This window comes from Perognathus longimembris, chromosome 18 (genome assembly GCF_023159225.1).
Source record: "Perognathus longimembris pacificus isolate PPM17 chromosome 18, ASM2315922v1, whole genome shotgun sequence".
Classification (NCBI taxonomy): domain Eukaryota; kingdom Metazoa; phylum Chordata; class Mammalia; order Rodentia; family Heteromyidae; genus Perognathus; species Perognathus longimembris.
This window is the reverse complement of record NC_063178.1, coordinates 11053072-11072248: the sequence shown is the minus strand read 5'-3', so window position 1 is coordinate 11072248 and position 19177 is coordinate 11053072. Positions and strand designations below refer to the sequence as shown.

Below are 19177 nucleotides of genomic sequence, written 5' to 3'. Positions count from 1 at the left end.
GTAAGAAGGGCTTGCGTGAAGATGCTGACACTCAAGCATTACTAGGTCCCCACAGAGTTTCAACATATCAAGTTCTAGAACTTGGGGTAGAAGTACAGTTATGTTACATAGCCATTCCAGGGCAAGGCTTGACTGCTACAGGGCCCTGGGAAAACTAATGGGGATGACTAGCTATGGGATGAGAAAGGGTCTGTCCTTGAACTGCGACCCTCTTGATCTCGGCCTCTCGATCTTTCCTTGTTCTTAATGTATGACTTTTAAGTTGAATGCAGATTCATACATTTCTATCTGCTTCAAGAGGCTAGCCAGGTTCCCTTGTGATTTCTTCTCTGACTCACTAGCTGTTTAACAGTAGGTTTTGGGGGATGCTGAGATTACAGGCATCCTAAAGCATCTTTGTGTTCCAGCCCTCCTCCCAGGAGCACAGCCCACCTCACCCCTAACACATCCATCCAGCTATGTCTTAGTCAACCTCTATTTAGGGGTGTCTCCCCCTCAGAGTACCCTGGCAGTCAGGGATTATAATCTCCAGGAAGAAAGTTGGTAAAAAGGATCATCTCTGTCCACGTCCCCATCCGCCCTCCTGGCCATCCCCCTAACATGGATCAGAAACCGCAGGGCCCCAGGCTCTCCCTTAGCATCTGTGGCCAGCACAGATAAATTAATATGTAAATATATTAGGGTGTTAGAATTCAGAAGCACTACCCCTTCATTGTTGTGCTTGATATTTACACAAGGCTTTCCATTACGAGTCATCATTTGTGTTCTAATTAAAAATGGTTCTGGGCGCACAGTGTAGAAGCTGCCAGCACAAATCCCCATGTAAGCTAGCAAGGGCGACCTCCTCCACAGCGGGGGACCAGCCAAGCAGCTCTGTGCCCGGGACAACAGCGTGGACACACTGCATGGTCTCTTAGAAGCAGCCTGTATTTCCAGGTCTTGGGCTATACAGGGACAGATGAATATTCTTTAAAGAACGTGTGTTTAATTTTTAGTTCCTCAAGCTCAGCAGGCTGTGCATGTTTAAATGTCATCATGGCCTGAAAACAGCATGTATATCCCCTCTGCAGGGAGCTCCTTGCAACCAATCACAAAATTGGTAAAAATGCATGCATGCTTTTATTGAAAAAAAAAGTGATTTAGGAAATAGGTTGTGGATGGAAGGCAATAGTTGCAATGAAGTCCTGTGATATTATTGAGTAAACCTCCCTTTGTGTTTTAAAAGTATTTACTGAAGCATAATAAAGTTTCCCAGGTAAAGTGAGTTACTCACAGGAATAGAACCTACAAGCGTTATCATCCTAGAAAATACCATCGTGTAGGTAGTCAAACGCCAGCTGGTTTCTCACTGGCTTGAACGCATGACGCAGGCTCTCTGAGCAGGCTCTTCATGGAAAATTGGGATCTACAGGCTCTTAAGTTCTTTGGAATGGGTGGGTGAGAAAAGAGATTCTGTGTGAATCATTATTCCTTTTCTATGTGATCAGCATGGAACAAATAGTTATTCGGTGCCTCTCACAGGCAAGCCCTGCTGTAGAGGAGAGCAGAACAGAAGTGACTCTGCCGATGAGTTAAGAGTCAGAAAGACCAATAAAGCAGTGACGATGCTGGGAGCAGCAGTCGGTGGGGGGTGGGGGGCTGCGACCATGGAAAGGTGACGGGGGGGGGGGGGGGCAGAAATCCCTATTCCCTGCATGCCATGAGGGATGAACCTAAGCAAGGCACAGGGGCAAGAAGAGGGAAAAGGCTCCACCATCGTGCTAGCTTGCATTGCCTGAGGTGGAGGAAGGAGGCGGGTCTCCATGCGGTTCTGGGGCCTCTGGTTTTAATTTTAACAGCAATGTTGGATAGTGGCAGCTTTCAATGAAGGAGAGCCAAGACCTGAATAACTCTATGGCAGAGAGCAGCCAGGGTGGCAGCCTGGCGGGAGACGGACAGGCTTTTCCCCAGCATGGTTCTTGACGCTGGGGGGGGGGGGTTTAGAAGTATGTACGGTGACCCCTGAGATTGCTGATGGGGATATTGGGTGGGGAGGGGGACTTGTACGTATTGGAGGAGGAGTGAAGGATGATACCAGGGTTTTGGCTTCAGCAACTAGTAGCAGGGTGTTGTTCCTTGCGAAGATGAGGTTGCCATCAGGAGAGGCAGATGTGGAAATATGAAGATTATTTTGGAGCTGATAAGGGAGTGGTGCTTGACACAGCCACGTAGACCAGCTGAATGGCTAGTTGGATATTGTAGGCTGGAGACAAGAGATTCAGGAAGTATAGACTTAATATTTGATATAATTCAATACCAATGTCATTGATTTTTTATATAAGAAAGTCTTTCTAATACACCCTTTGAACAGTGTTATCTTGGTTTATTGCTTTGTTTGGTCTGGGCTGTGGTAGGGTGAGAAGGTAGAAGAGGTGGAAGGATGGGTCCTTTATTGTCTCCAAAGACAGGGACTGATTTCCATGAGCAAAGTCAGATGAGAAACAAAACTGGAAACAAACTGACTTTGTCTATCATTTATCTCAAAGTCAGATTGACCCCCTACTATCTAAAGAAGAACGTTTGAATTAAATATCATTTTCTGAGAAAGGGCATTTGTCTAAAACCCCCAAATAAAATTTAAATATAGATGTCTAGCAACAATCAAGTCTTTTCCTGCAACACCACAGGGACAAATGTGCTACAATGCTCCAAATCAAAATAGCAATTAGAAAAATAATAACACGGGTACAGAGCATCCCCAACTACATCTGAGCTTCAGCACTTGGATGATGTAGCCTAGGAAACAAAAATCTCCCAGGCACAAATATTGTGAAACACAGTCCTCCAAAATGTGCTCAGAATCCACGTGCATATTTAGATATCAAGGACTTCCTAAGCTCTTCAAAAACAAAAGCAAATACAAATAAGTAAACAGGATCCAAAGGAACACAATAAAACCACTTTCCATTCACCCAGACCCCAAACCCAAACAAAGCTAGAGAACACATGCAATCTCAGGAGCAAAATCTGTTAAGCTTTATTAAACCAAAACTCAAACATGGTAACAAAAGCACTTTCAAAAGTTCTTAAAAAACTAAAAACAAAGACATCCAGGTTAAAATCTTTTGGGCTGGAAATTATAGGATAAAAAAAAAGAGATATCAAAGGCTAGGAGAAAATATTTTTAAATCATGGATCTGGTAAAAGATTGGTATATAGAGCTAGCTCTGGAATCCAGTACCAGTGTATTCTCTATCATGGACAAATGAGCACATAATTAGATACAGAGCTGTCATTTGGCAGGGAGTTTGCTTGTCACCAAAATGTCCTATTCTTTTTATCAGACAATCATATTTGACAAGGTTTCACCTGTATCTTTTCTCCTGCTATCTTTTAGTTTATTTGTTTTGTCTTTGTTGCCAGTCCTGGGGCATGGACTCAGGGCATGAGCACTGTCCCTGGCTTCTTTTTGCTCAAGGCTAGCACTCTACCTTTTGAGCCACAGCGCCACTTCCGGCTTTTTCTATATATGTGGTGCTGAGGAATCGAACCCAGGGCTTCAGGTATACGAGGCAAGCACTTTACCACTAGGCCATGTTCCCAGCCCCTCACCTGTATCTTTAAAGGGTACAGGTCAACAAACATGGCCACATGAGCCTCCATGGAGAGTCCCCAGATTTGGTGAGGATTATTGATTGCTAGGGGAAAAACAATCAGAAATGTGGCAAGTCTTAAAGGAAACAAAAGAATAAGGAATTAGGGAGGGCTATACTTAGATCACTGGAGAGTTAACACTAAACCAAACCATTTTTTAAAGGCTTAAATTTATAGATAGTCTCAGAGAAAAATTGGACAGATGCTTCCAGACTGAACATTTTTTAAATTATTTATACAACAATGTAATAAAGTATTTTAAAGGTAATGAAAGATTAAGTAAGTGCATTCATGAGCACTCATTTGCATCCTGACAGCATCTTAAGTTTATATATTATTTAAACATTCATAAGGAAGGGGTAAAGCCTGAAAAATAAATTGTTAGCCAGCTGAGTGCCAGTGGCACTCTTAGCTATTCAGGAGGCTGAGATGTAAGGATTGAGGTTCAAAGGTTCCAGCCCAGGCAGGAAAGTCCATGAGACTCTTATCTCCAACTAATCACTAAAAAGCCAGAAGTGGAAATGTGGCTCAAGTGGTAGAGCACTAGCCTTGAGCAATAAAAGCTTGGGGACAGGCCCAGAGTTCAATTCCCAGGACTGGCACACCAATCAACCAATATTTAGCTTCCTTATTGCCTCCCATCCCTGGGAATCTCGTACTGGGATGCAGAGATAACCAAAGAAGGCTGCTAGTGTCCCGATCTGGCTCTAATGATGCTATGATGCTCTCTTTTCTTTCTTTTATGAGGGTTTTGAACTCAGGGCCTTGTATTCGCTAGCCTGGAACTCTACCACTTGAACCATATCTCCAGCCCTATTTTGCTTTAGTCTTCAGATAGGGCGGGACCTTGGCAGGAGCAGAGTCCTTCACAGTGAGCCTGCCCAGGTGCATGCCAGCGGCAACACAGGGCCCAGGCTAGGAGAAGACTGTGGAGACACCAGCAGTAACAGCACAGTGTTTCAGGATTCCCAGTCCAGCCCAGCAGCTGGGGACTGGAAGCCTGCACACTGCTTCAAGCACAGTAGAATTTTATTTTTTGAAGGGGAGGACTTTCTTGTGTATTGGTTGGTTGTGAGATAGCATCTTCCTATGTAACCTAGGCTAGCCTTCAACTCAGGTTCCTCCTGCCTCAGCCTCCCTGGGTGACAGGCATGCATCACTATACCTGGCTCGAAGGGACAGTCTTCATTTGACCCAAATTCTCCAGTGTCCCACAAGTCTTACCACTACCCTGTTACCCAGCCTCTTTAATTTAGGTCCTAGAGTTTATAGGTCCGTTTGGCGCTCATTGATTCATCAAGGTACTTACAGCTGCATGACCAAATACAGGTGGTTGGGGCTTTCATAAATGTCTTCCAGAGCCACGATGTTCTCATGCTTAATCCTGGAAGACAACAAAGAAAGCACACACAGGGCGGTCAGTACAGTCAGACCTGGAGACTCAGAAACAGATGTCACAACAGCAAAAAGCTGCAAGACAGAATTCCATTTCCTTTACAAGACATTCAAGACCCTCCACAGTCTGGTTCTCAGACCTTTTCCAGACTCATACCTCAATGCCAATACGTGTCCTTCATTTCTGGGCTTCTTTGTTCCTAAGGCTCTATGGCCTACAATTGAGCAACAAAGAGCCAAACTCTCTCAATAACCTGCCATCTTTCAGGGCCTGCCTCAAAGGGCTGAGCCCTGTTATCCGCCAATGGCCACCACAGACTCATAGGAACAGCCACCTGTGAGCACAACACCCACCTGTGTGCATGTCCATCTAAGGACCTGCACCTTCCAGGGAACACTTCTGTGGTCCTGTGCACGAGTACAGGCTAGTTCCAGGCAAACTGCAGCCTCAGCTTCTCCTGGGAGACTGCAATGTGCACGCTCTCAGGTCTCAACAGGGCTATACAAAATCAGAATCTCTGAGAAGGGAACCCGGGAATCTGTCTGGGTTTTCTTTGGGCAGGGGAGGGGGGTGGGGGGGAGATGGGTGTGGCAATGGGAACTGAACTCAGAGCCTCACTCTTCTAGCTCTACTATTTAAGCCATACCTCTAACTCCCCCGCCCCCCGCTTTTTTTTTGCATTCATTATGTTCAAGATAGGGTCTTGCCATATACCTGGGCCAGTTTGGGCTGTGAACCTCCAATTTGTGCTTCCCCGACTATGATCCTCCTATTTTTACTTTCCCATGTCACTGGGGATGATAGACGCATGTCCCTGCTCCAAGCCACTGTCCAGCCCCTAGCTGGGATACAGATGCCATTTTGCCCAAACATTGGTTGAGATGGAGTCTCTCCAACTTTCATGCCAAGTCGGCCTTAAACCATGATCTCTTGGTCTCCACCTCCCAGGTAGGTAGGGTTACAGACTTGAGCCACTGCTCCCAGCTGGAAATCTGTGTTTTAATAAGGCCTTAAGATGAACCGTATGCAGGGAGAAATGCCAGAGAGAATTGGAGTTAGACAGATGCTCCTCCAACTTCAGTGTGCAAAGGGATCAGGTTACAAGGCAGATTCTGATCAGCAGAGCTGCGCTGGGGGGCCCGACCTTCCATATTTCTCACCAGCCCCCAAGAGAAGCCTAGGCTCTCTGAATGGCAACATTCTGACTCAAGCAGCCCAGAGGAAGGAAAAGAGCCTCTGTGTAGCCCCTGGAATTATCCATTAAGAGCAATTTCCACTCAGAATCTAAGATTCGATGTTTATATCATGCATTTGAGAGAAGAATCATCTGGTTACCCATTGAGCTAATTAGCTCTTACCAAAGCCATTCGCTGATGATCACTGCTGAATGATTTAAAAACAAGTCTGGAACAAGCAAGTTCTTGTGAGCCTCTTGAAAGCAGAGATTACATGATTCATTCTGTTTCCCCTTTGTGCCTAGCAGAGACCTGCTTAATAAATATTTACTCGATGCATGAATGATATTTAAAGGTGGTTGCCATTAAACAGCAAGAAACAACATTATGGATTTCCTGAGGGAAAACGAGGGTGTTTTCCCCAAGTGAGAGATGTCGTACTCTCAAAAAGAAATTGATAAGGTGGAATGAACAAGAGTAATATCTTTGCTTTGAGTTAAAACAAGGAGAACAAGATAATTAACTACAAGTGGCATTGCTTTGTTTTGATTTTCCCAGCTCTTATTTGTTAATGGAGTTGTTTTCATGAGCAGAAATAATTACACTAAATTCACGTTTCGCCTGCTTCCTGTGTGGAGCCCTACCTATTCATCAGCAGTGGCTACTGAATGCGCTTAACAAAATAATATCAGTAATCAACTACCACCAAGGAAACCCTAAAAAGAGCTTACTTAGAGACTGCCAAGATCTTAGACATTTGTGACATTATATTATTTTTATTATTATTGGAAATACCTGAAAGTATATGACCACAGAAAAGCACATACTGCGTGGATTTTTTTTCTTTTTTACAAATAAGCTAAAGAAAATTTCCAAGGAAATCAATCACATGGGCATAACAATTTCCACTCATCCAAACTGATTTGGAATTTAAAAGTTGTATGGGGGGGCTGGGAATATGGCCTAGTGGCAAGAGTGCTTGCCTCGTATACATGAAGCCCTGGGTTCGATTCCCCAGCACCACATATATAGAAAACGGCCAGAAGTGGCACTGTGGCTCAAGTGGCAGAGTACTAGCCTTGAGCAAAAAGAAGCCAGGGACTGTGCTCAGCCCTGAGTCCAAGGCCCAGGACTGGCAAAAAAAAAAAAAAAAAAAAAAAAAAAAAGTTGTATGGGATACTGAAAGGCCTTACATAAAGGGTTGCTATACCAAATACCAGGGATATGGCTAACATCTGAATCCAAGATTGACAACAAATACTTTTTAGGGCAAGTTTGTTCCAAAGACTGCATTGCTGTTCCTCTAAAATTCAAGTGTCACTGCTTATGCTATGGTTTTAGGTGCTAGATCACTCAATGAGCTTGCTGGAGACTGGCATCTGCAGTTCTAGCTCTCATTGGAAGCTGAGCCAAGGCAGCTGATTGAGCCCCAGTGTTCAGCCATCTAGTAGTTAATACAGATTCAATTAGATACAAAGAAGCATAGAGAAGCTAATGTGTATTCAACCTGCCAGGTCTTGGGCAAGTGATAACTAGAAATTGATTTCAATCCATTGGAGCCTGGCACGGAAGAACTGCAGATGGCAAGGCAAACCCATTCAGCAGTCCTAACATGACTGGAAAGATGCTACCTTCTCAATGTATCCAGGAACCAAGGAAATCAAGCAGTTATTCACTGAGTTTCTGCTACATGTCCACTAGAACAGAAAAAAAAACCCAAAATAGAGTTTTGCCTTCAAAAAGTTTATAGAGGACCAGGAAGCAATTAGAAAAGAATTGAATGCTATACTCTGTAAAATTGCCTTCAAGATAAAACACTGCAGTCCTGTTAGGTCCAATTTCCAGAGAAGAGCCGAGGAGACAGAGAGGTTTAAAATGGGAGGAGCAATGGTTGAATAAGCATGCTTGAAAATATTAAAATGAATCCTACAATAGCCTCTTAAATGTCTCTTAATAAAAATATTTTAATTACTTTGGAGCTTTAGAATCTGATGAAAGAAACCACACTGGCCTTCCAGGGGCTGTCTTCAATTGTTTTCTCCTACCCTTTTGATACACAAACACTGAAGCTGATATTTTCAAATCTACAGTATCTAGATTATCTTCACAATATGCCATATGAATATCCACGCATTTCTACGAGCAGGGCTGGATCTATTCCACAAATGTTTACACATGCTGAATTCCCTCTGTCCATTAGCATTCAGCAAATACTTGTTGAGGGTCCACCCTGTGAGTCATAATGCCCTGTCTAGCTAGGCATTATGGATGTAATGGTGGCCAAGACCTAAGAGAGAGTTTTAGTCCCCATGCTCACAAGCTGAGCTAAAACTTTTCTGGGGGAAGACTTCTTCTATTCACCGGGAACTGGCCTGATATTAAATAATAGTTACTTTTGGAAGAGACGGCGAATAAATTCACATCATCTTTCTCTAAATAGTTGAGGGCTACAATGCCCCACTTCACAGGCTTCTTAGTGTTGATCTATGCTCGTTTTTTGTTTGTTTGTTTTTATGTATAAATGAGCTACGCTCTTGAACACATGGCCTAGATGCCTTTGATCATCCCACCATCACTCACTTATCTAGACTGTAGCATTTGGAGTCAATGTGAAACATGGTAATCAAGGAAAAGGGATTAAATCACAGAGCAGCTCTACTCATCATATTGCTGCAGACTATGCATCAGCAGTAAAGGTGACATTAGGATCTTTTTTTTTTTAACTGTTTTTTGTGTGTGTGTGTGTTTTTTTTTTTACAGCTGCATAACTGTTCTCACTTGAGGCAAGTTCCATGTAGGTAAAATTTTTTACTGTTTTCACTGTTGTTTGCTGTTTTTGTTTTTACTTTTTGTTGACAGGGACATGCACTTGGTAGGCAGAAACTCTACTACGTGAGCCTCATTCCCCAACCGTGTGTGTGTGTGTGTGTGTGTGTGTGTGTGTGTGTGTGTGTGTGTACGTGTGCAGGTCTTTAGACTTGAACTCAAGGCCTAGGTGTTGTCCAGGAACTCTTTTTTTCTTTTTTGCTCAAGTCTAGCACTCTGTCAGAGCTTCATTTCTGGCTTTTTGGTGGTTAATTAGAGATAAGTGACTCACAGACTTTCTTGCCCCTGCTGGCTTTGAACCATGATCCTCAGATCTCAGCCTCTTGAGCGGCTAGAACTACAGGCATAAGCTATCAGCTCGTATTCATTGTTTTTTGAAGAGTCCTATGTGTATGTCTGGGCCAGCCTGGACAATTTCCCACAAAGCTGAGGTGACAGGTGTACAGCACCACACCCAATCAGCATAGAACTGGCATACTGGTTGAGAGGGGATCTTGTCCATGTTTTGCCTGGACTGGCCTTAACCCTTGATGTTCCAAACCTCTGCCTCCCAAGCAGATGGGATTATACACATGAGTCACAACTCCCAGTTGACTTTATACCATTTCTCTAATGTCATGAAAGTTCCAGATAACACGGTCAACCCACCTGGTGAATGAATGAATGATATCAGGCTCAGCTGATGCACTGTGTGGAATTTGGACCTGTGTAGAACATTCCAAAGTGGAGCATTTAGTGCAGCGTTTCAGCCATGGAAACTTCCACAAGGTGGGCATGTGAGGTCGTCCCCAAGGACCAGACTACCTCTGAGAGGCTGCACCCGAATAGCATCACTCAAATGTCTGCGAGGTGGACAAGCTACACTGTCACAAATGTTGCACTACTGACACCCATAGAGCTACTACTATCCCAGTGGCCCTGGGATTTCAGGACCTGAGAGTCCTCCATGCAAGGCCTTCAGATACTGCGAGGCTGAGTGAGACTCAGCAATCCCAAGACATCGAAGGCAACTAGCCGAGGGAAACGCTCTGCACACAAATCACACAGCTACCGTGTGCACACGCATGTGCTTGTGAGCATGTGCATTTGAGTATAATGGGTGAACGTGCTGATTTTAAAGGCAGCAATATTTTTGTTTGTTTGCTAGGCTATTTCATTCTATTGTTGACAAAAAACTTTTCCTTCAATATTAGTTTATTATAGAAAACTGTCACACTACCTTAAGGGAACAAGCAAGGGAGGTATGTAAACTATTATAAAATTAAAAATCCTGAATGTGAAAAGGAAAAACAAGCTTCAATGTGAAGGGTGCATGCTAGAGCTCACAGTACCCCAGCAGAACACCCCACCAGGATGACCCACACTGATCAGCTGCCTGGCGTTCTGTCTAGTTGCAAGTCTGACAGTTTCATCCAGCCCATATTTCACCATCTCATCCATCGGGAGACAATCAGATGCTTTGCTGAAATGGCATTTCTCAGCTATACATACCACATAAGACGATTAAGAAGGGAAATGGGATGTTTGAAATGATTTGTTCTCAGTGAACTCGTGTTAGCTCCTAGCAACCACTACCGTCTTTACTAAATGTTCACAAAACATCTGCTTCATTTGCTATTCCAGAATCTTACGGTGTATTACAGTCAAGAATCTCAGTCTATGGATCTCATCTTCTGCCATTTTCACGTTTGGAAATTTTGACAACATTCTCTGACATTGTTCTCTTGCACATCTTAACTGTGATTAAGTGCAATTTTTTTTTTCACAGCCTTGGGATGTAACAAAATGAAAACTAGTCATGAACAGATTTTGTCATTTTCTTTAGGACCTACTTAGACACTCTTTTATCCTACCATTTATTGGGTGTTAACTATATGTCAAAATTATACTTTGTTTGGTTCTGGAATATGCTAAATAAGCAAGTGCTCTAACATAGAGTTACACCACCCATCCCTAACAGTTTGGCGTTTATTATTTTATTTTATTTTATTTTATTTTTGCCAGTCCTGGGGCTTGGACTCGGGGCCTGAGCACTGTCCCTGGCTTCTTTTTGCTCAAGGCTAGCACTCTACCACTTGAGCCACAGCGTCACTTCTGGCTTTTTCTATATATGTGGTGCTGGGGTATCAAACCCAGGGCTTCATGTATACGAGGTGAGCACTCTACCACTAGACCACCTTCCCAGCCCCACAGTTTGGCTTTTAAAAAAACAAATATTTCACCTGACACTGGTGGCTCATACCTATATTCATAGCTACTCAAAGGGATGAGATTTGAGGATTATGGTTTGAAGCCAGCCTGGGCAGGAAAGTCCATGAGACTCTTATCTCCAACAAAGTACCAAAAAAAAGCCAGAAGTAGAGCTGTGGCCCAAGTGACCAAGTGGTAGAGTACTATCTTTGAGCAAAAGAAGCTCAGGGGCAGTGCCCAGGTTTTGAGTTCAAGCCCCAGACCCAATGCATACATGCACAAAACAACATATATTTCACATTAACAACATTAACACAACAACTCTGTAAAGTATATGTTACTTTCCCTGTTTTCAAAAGACAGGAGAAAAGGAGAGAGGCCAAGATCACAAGAGGTTAAGAAAGTATTCCAAGGTCATATAATTCATAACTGGAATCGTCAAGTCCATATTAAAGCTATTATTCTCTAACTTCATATTAACTAAGTTATAATGAGAATATCCAGGAGCTAATATAGACTCAAGAGTTTGTGGAAAATCATAACATCTAAAGTAGGGTATTAACTTAATTACAAGTAACACCATTTCAAGTTCTTCAGGGTGCACAGATTTGATGAACTATCTTTAACATGTTGAATGCTCTCAAGATATAGTTGGTAGTAAACATTCTGATACATAAAATCACAGTTGGTCAGATGGAAATAGAAAAGAGATGTTCAGAAACAAAAGGAATAGTGCTGTAGTTGAGAAATAATTCGAAAGCTTTCAGAAGTCCCTAAATAATGTCACCAAAATGGAGGAAAGGTAGACACAGAAAAGAGGCAGAACTGGGATTTTTCTCAACTTGCATAGCCAAATCCTTAAGTCTTTCCCAAAGCATGACCAAGAAGACCTTCATAGATGAGAAATGTTCACCTGCACACAGCAAACTCCTGTAAAATATGCACATTTTAAAGTAATAATGTTACTGAAAACAACTTTAGGTGTTAACAAGATCCTAATTTCATTTGCATCACTTATCTACTGAAGTAAACATTAGCTGATGTGTCTATAGAGAGGGAAAATGGTTCCAGTGCAAACTATGCTAAAGTCTCCCTAATCCCAAACAACTGACAGGAAGAGAGAAAGAAGTTTTTCTCTCTGTGGAGGCAAAGACAGGAAAAGTTGAATGAGAAAGCAGCATATGAACATCACTACAGATGCCTGCTTGCATGCAAGAAACCCCTAGAAAGAGCCAGGAAAACATTTCCAAATTAATTCATGCAAAATGAAAAAAAAATCAGTGCCAAATGTATGAGTAGGCCCCATTCCAAAGCCCCTGAGCTAGAGAAGATATCAGGACCCAAAGATGGGCATGCCACTGAATACATTGAATATGCTCCTAGGAGCTGATTAGCATTATCAGCTTCCCCTCCAGCCCAATCTTTCACAGTTCAAGGACACGAAGATTTTAAACTCCATGTTTAATGAGGGGAATAAAACATATACAAGGATGGGAGAGAAAATAAAGTTCAGCATTTTTTTCCCTCATTCTATCATGGTTCATTGACCTAGAGGAAAGAGGAATTGAGGGAATTATGAGATATCCAGAGTCAGGATTCTCTAGAAATGAAAAGTTTTCTACACAGATCAAAGAAGCCATATGAGAATAAGAAAGGGAAGGAAATATGATCAGAAAGGATACACAAGGGATAAAAATATCATCAGGAAAGGCAGAGCAGAGACGGTAGGAACAGACCCTCCCCGCTGTTTTAAGGGAGCAAGTCAGAAGTTATATCAATGAGCCCCAACTAGCTTCCTGGTCATCTCAGGCACTTCCGGGTCCACCACAAAAGGCCTCTCTCAGAGAAGGTGGGAAGCAAGCTATTTCTACATATAGTCGTTGACCATCCATCATTCTTGCTTTTTCTAAATACCTAAACAGTTTAAATTGTATTCACATGTACACAAAAATTCCCTGACATAGCACTGCCTCCAAAAGTTGAATATTCTGATGTCTTGGCAAGCCGTCTTGTTTAAATTAAAACACTTGCATCTTTTAAAAGATTAAAAAAGCATATATTTTCTCCTTTGGCCCAGATACCTTTTTCCCCCTAACCATCTCATCCACAATTTGAAATGAATGTCATCAGAATATAACTGTCAGTCACAAGAAAACGATAGCACTGATATAAGTTGCCAGGTGGAATTTAAGAATAATACCTTTCATTTTTAGAATACCACCCATTTTTATAACTTAAGCACATTCAGAGATACTGCTTTATTTCCTTCCAGGTGCAACTTCATCCTGTAGGCCTAGCGTTCCTCGCTCCTCTACGAGGGCTCCAAGTTCATTATCCCCACATCCTTCGGCTCGGGTTCACTTCCCCACCGTCCTCCTGACTCCCGAGCTATCGTTCTAAATAGAAAATCAATCCAACTTCTTAGCTTGAACTCAATAGCAGAGACCTTCTATACAGTCCATATAAAGTTTAAACACTGGCATGACTTACAAGACTCTAGCAGTTTAGCGTTAACTTCTCCATCCATCTCCTCACACTAGAATTTCACTGGACTTGATGTCTGAAAGGTAGCACTCCCATTCCCTGCCATCCATCCTCGGCACCTCCTCTTCCTCTTGCCACACAGAAGGCGCATCCTTCTTGTATCTTCTCACTGACCAGTTATCCTTCAAGGCTCAGTTCTGTACACCTCTACTGAGAAGAATTTTGCTCATTTCTTGGGTCTCGCAGGACTGAGCAATTCTCCTCTGGACTGCCCTGATACCTTTATTGTATTTGTGCATCACACCGTATCATTTGTTACCTTGAAAAGAAATGCTAGGGTGGATGGGAGTTTTCCACTTTTCAGGTTTTTTTTTTCTCACCTGAGGTTCTTCACCCAAACCTCACAACACAGAAAAATGATTTTAACTAGTCATTCTCTCAAAGGAAAGTACCATTCTAGTTACAGAGGAGAAATGTGGCTCCATCCATAGAAAGAACACAAATATTTAAGCTTCACTCTCCTGATGAATTGAAGGATCAATAGGTTACTAGACTGTTGTGCCATTCAACTTTCACAAAGAGGTGCTTTACAAAAGTTCTTTACCAAAATCATGAATCCCTGGTTCACAAAAAACAAATCCAGAATGCTTGCCACAAAGATTCACATATTGATGGGTCAGAATGCACAAACCATGGGGAAAGGGGGTTGGTTCTCAGATCTGACACATCTAACAGCCAGATTTTCAACAAGTTACTTAATAGTTTTCAACCTAGCTTTCCTGCTTTTAAAATAAACATTAAAAGATGTGGTCTCCTTATTGAACTACTGTATCTGTCAACACACACGTGTTTATGTAAAATACAGATGCCTATGTATCATATTCTATAGAGATAGCTTGTCTAGTAAGAATAAAAGCCACTCTAGGAATGACCAGAATTCAAGATACAAAGCCTCAAATCACTTCTCTTTGCTGTCAGCAGATGGAGCCATAATCAATGGGAGGGTAGGGAACAAAGGCCATGGTACCTAAGTCAAGCCACAGCTTAAACCTGCAGGTCTGTTCTGTTGCTGCGTATTGGTTGTTACCGAAGGATTAAGGACCTAATTCTTTCATTGTAAACTTGTAATTTCTTTGAATTCTTAAGAGATAAAATCTCTTGTACTCAGTGGACCATAGTTTCTTGAAAGCATCACTTGAAGGCACTCTCAGTACCATATACGGTAGGTACACGGGGTAAGGGAATGCTCTTGAGTTCACAGTGGTAGGTACTCTGAGAAGAACACTGTCTCTGTCTCTATTTGACAATGTTCTGCTCATAGCACATTCTAGGGTCTCAGCTTCCAGATCTAGAAATTATCCAGCTAACCAGTATTCTCTAACGAAGATCTTTCCAAGCCCACTGACTCTAAAATTATAAGGCCAAGTTCATGAAGGTACACGCAAGACCGCAAAGCTTGATTCTAAGCCACTATTAAGTATCCTCTGGAACAGTGTTCGTTATATGCAAACCTCGTTACGCCTCATGCTTCGAGAAGCTCTTCTCAAAAGTGGACTGGTAACCCAAGAAAGGGTAGATTATTCAACTCTGTGTCTTTCCTACCTCTATTACTACCCATGAGCAACATCACTGGTCTCAACAATCAGCTGCGGGTTAGAATTGCCTGAGGAAGATGCTGCTATCTGGCTGGAGAATAGATTGGTGGTATAGTGCACATGCTTAGTTAGCATTCACAAAGTCCTGGGTTCAAACCCACAATCAAGACAAAAAGAAACAAATAACAACAGCAATATCCTGTTACCTGGGCCTACTCCTAAGAAGTCAAATGTCACTGGCCTGCGGTGTAGTTAGGCATAATGTACAGTGCAGGCGAGTTACTCAATTGTAGAGAAAGGACTCCCATTTAGATATTTGGGTGCTGGTGATGCCACAGTCTTATCATCTATTTTAAATTCATCTTGACTGAAATACATTTCCTTGAAAATAGTTCTGACTTTAAAGGGAAGATTCACTTCCTGGTGTTTCATTTTTTGCTAAGCTTTGACTTTGCCTTTCTAAGGAGGTGCACTATTTTGAGATTTCCCTCGAATCTACAGTATTTTGGTTAATACATGTGTATACACTTGAATACCACCCAACATATTTACTTATAAATTTATAAGCTAAATCCAGCCTCCACATGGAAGGGAAAACACGCATCCTTTGTTTCTCTGGTACTTGAAAGGGGTGAGGTAGGGCCAAGGGGAAGGGGATGGACAATGAAGAGGAGGAGGAGGGGAGAAGGTAGTCAAGAATCCAATGTATATCCTACAGAATGAAGAAGAGGGAAGGGGGGAGGCGTAGAGAAGAGATGGGTGAGACTGTTGAAAGGGGTGACATGGATCCTGATACATTGTATTCATAAGCTGCACTGTTAAATGACAACTCCTTTGTGCAGCTACTTAAAGATCATTTTTAAAAAGAAAAAAATAAAGTATAAAATAAAGGTAAGATTCAGGGTGTCCTAAGGATAAAGGCTCAAGGCCATATGGTTTGCACGTTGTTATTCTCAGGAAAAGAACATGAAAACTTGACAACTTCCAACTGGTTGCCTGTAACCTTAGCTTGTACTGTTTCTTAGTAAGTCTTCGAAACTCTGCTGCTATCTCCTTTTTTGGGTAATATGTGTGCTGGGAGTGGTTTTCCATGAGGACAGCCACCTGGAGCCGTGGCGAACATTAACGTTTGGACCCCTTGGAACAGGGGTACTGTTACTGGGCCCTTGTACTCTGGATTCACCAAGTCCACAGGAGTGAATTTAGAAGCCATTCTTGTACGAATGTGGTTAATGTCACGTAACGTCTGGGCTGTTGGAGTCTAGAGTTCCTTCACATCTGTTTTGTGCTCCACACTGAAGACACAAGATGAGAGGTCACCAAAATTCTCGCTGGCTTCTAACTCATGATTACATGAGCCTAAGTGACCAGGGGCCAATGTGCATGAGAATCTTTCCCTTTCTTTCCTACTTGGGGGTACCCTGCACTGTCTCTGCTGATGCCCACTGTGAAGAGTCCTAGATTTCCCAACTCTCAAGACTCTGCTTGGCCCATAGGTGCCCTAAGTGCAGGCTCCAATGAACAGCCAGGTAGCAGGCAGGCCGTCATGGAGCCAGCTGGGAAGGAAACAGGAAGTTCCAGAGTTGCCTGCCAGGCAGGCACTTCTTCCTTCTTCTCCATTCCCCCCTGTTGTCACTTCCCATTCCTGAACAGCCCTGACCCACACGCCTGATTTTATGTCCTGGTGGCGAGCTTCTGTGAGTGCCAAGACTTTAGACCAGGGCTGGTTCGTGCTGACATGGCTGCTATCTTGACTACTGTGGTCCTCACATTTCATGAGCAGTTTATCTCCATGGTACACCTCCTACCCAGCGAAACCAGCAGAGTTCGTCATTTCTAGGGCAACTCCCAGAAGTCAACAGATATACTCAGGCAAGGAGGGGGGACTTGAGATCTTTGGAGACATGATGGTTCCTTCCTCAAAAAGTCATAAATACCTTGTATTTATGAATCCACCTGTCTCCCTATGCTAAGAAAGCAGAGGAAGCCAGTTCCTGCCTTTCGCTGGTCACTGAATAACACCCTACCTCTTTGTTTTCACACTTTTTGCTGTGGTTAAAATAGTTCTGCTCCAAGAGGTACAGAACTGAGATCTGGCTTGGTGCATGTTGGGTAATAGTTCATCCATACATGGAACAACAGAGCATGTCACTAAAACAGCAGGAATACAGTGACTTATTTAGAGAGCAATAAGGAAGTTGTAAAAGAAAAAAGATGGCAAAACTAGGAAGAAGAAAAATAGAGGAAGGGGAAAATTAGGTTTGTCTTGAACAACCGTCTGCTATCTGTTCCCTTTTCAGAATTAGGAGGGGTTGCACTTGCTAAATGGTCCTTGGTGTTTAGGGAAGCACCTGCATTTAGAAAGACTGCTCAAGAATTAAACGTACTTTTTTAAAAAAATTTCAGTAATTAATGCTATGGCACAGTCTGTTCTGGTTAGACTAGACCTTTAGAAAATCAGGCACAGTCTAATGGAAGAGATCTTTCTCACACTTTTCTTTTTTTTTTTTTGGCCAGTCCTGGGCCTTGGACTCAGGGCCTGAGCACTGTCCCTGGCTTCCTTTTGCTCAAGGCTAGCACTCTGCCACTTGAGCCACAGCGCCACTTCTGGCCATTTTCTGTATATGTGGTGCTGGGGAATAGAACCCAGGGCTTCATGTATACGAGGCAAGCACTCTTGCCACTAGGCCATATCCCCAGCCCTCTTTCTCACACTTCTATGTTGGGAATTCATGAGGGTGTTTGGAGCTGTGTATTTTCCAGTAGAAGATCTTATTTTCTGATCACTCTCATCAGGGTGTGTAATAAGGGCAGCTCTGTGTTCCTGTTTGAGAAAGGGCAGGTTTCTTCATAACCAAGATTAGCGTCCTGATTTGCAAGAACAGGTTTTGCTTTGTCGATGATGCTTCAAAAGGAGTGTGTTAGAGACACCACCTCTAGAAATCTCTGTTTTATGGTATATGTGGGTGCCAAGCAGTCCTGTGTTAGTTTTATGACACCCTACCAATAAAAGATGGTGACAACCCAAAGCATGTCAACTCTTTTAGAAGCTTCTCAGGGGGAGCTTTAGAGCTATCTGCAAAAATCCACAGGACCCTGAGAATAAATCACAGGCCACTAAGTTAGCTACTATTCACCTAGGTTTCTACACTAGAACTTAGGAGAGAATTGGGGACACAATTGTGCCAGGAGAGATGAGACATGGAGAAATTAGTCACCTGGAATGGCCCTGACTATCCACCCAGGGGTGTAGGCAGGGGGTGTCTGGCCGTCCTGGTGCTCTTGCTCAGCGGAACAGCTGATGTGCCCCGGTGGTGACCTCACCAAGGAGGGCGGAGCCAGCTAAGGTCACATGCAGGCCACTGGGTACCTTTTAGGTGGGGCTGCCTTTGCAGAGCCAGCATTAAGATTTTTTTTTTTAATATCCAAGCATCACATTTTATTAAGGTCACTTCTGACCAGTGCTTTTCCATTTGGTTCCACATCCCTTGGCTTCTGATTTCTTAGGTGCTGTAGAAACCCACCTGCCATGGATACTGAATGCAAACTCCTTCCATACTCCCCATGCATTCTCTCATGCCCTCATCCACAGAATACAGAAGAGAGCAGTGCTGGCAAAGGGAAAGCACAAGTTTACCTTGATCAAACGCTACATTTCCCTCTGTTTATGAAGTGGAGCTCTATTTTTTTTTAATGTATGCTACTGGTACCTGAGGGTAGCTCAGAGGTAAAGTGCTAGCTCAGCATGTGCAAATGCCAGCTCCACAAACAGCAAAATATGCTACTACTTAAAACCAAAGAGCCTGTAATTCGAGCTACTTGGGAGGCTGGGATATGAGGATTGCAGTTCGAAGCTGGCCTGGGCAGGAAAGTCCATG

The 19177-nt window shown here is 43.0% G+C and overlaps 1 protein-coding gene across 6 annotated transcripts in view; it reads right to left on the bottom strand.

Moving 5' to 3' along the window:
• Positions 1-19177, bottom strand: part of Camk1d (calcium/calmodulin dependent protein kinase ID) — a 291202-nt gene that overhangs the window by 76998 nt on the left and 195027 nt on the right. For 4 of the 6 annotated variants that reach the window (XM_048367991.1, XM_048367989.1, XM_048367992.1 and 1 more), the window contains one exon: positions 4943-5017. The exons of the other annotated variants lie outside the window; for them this stretch is intronic. In XM_048367991.1, the coding sequence (XP_048223948.1) occupies positions 4943-5017 (75 nt within the window). The remainder of the gene's footprint in view (positions 1-4942; positions 5018-19177) is intronic. 6 annotated transcript variants of the gene reach the window in all.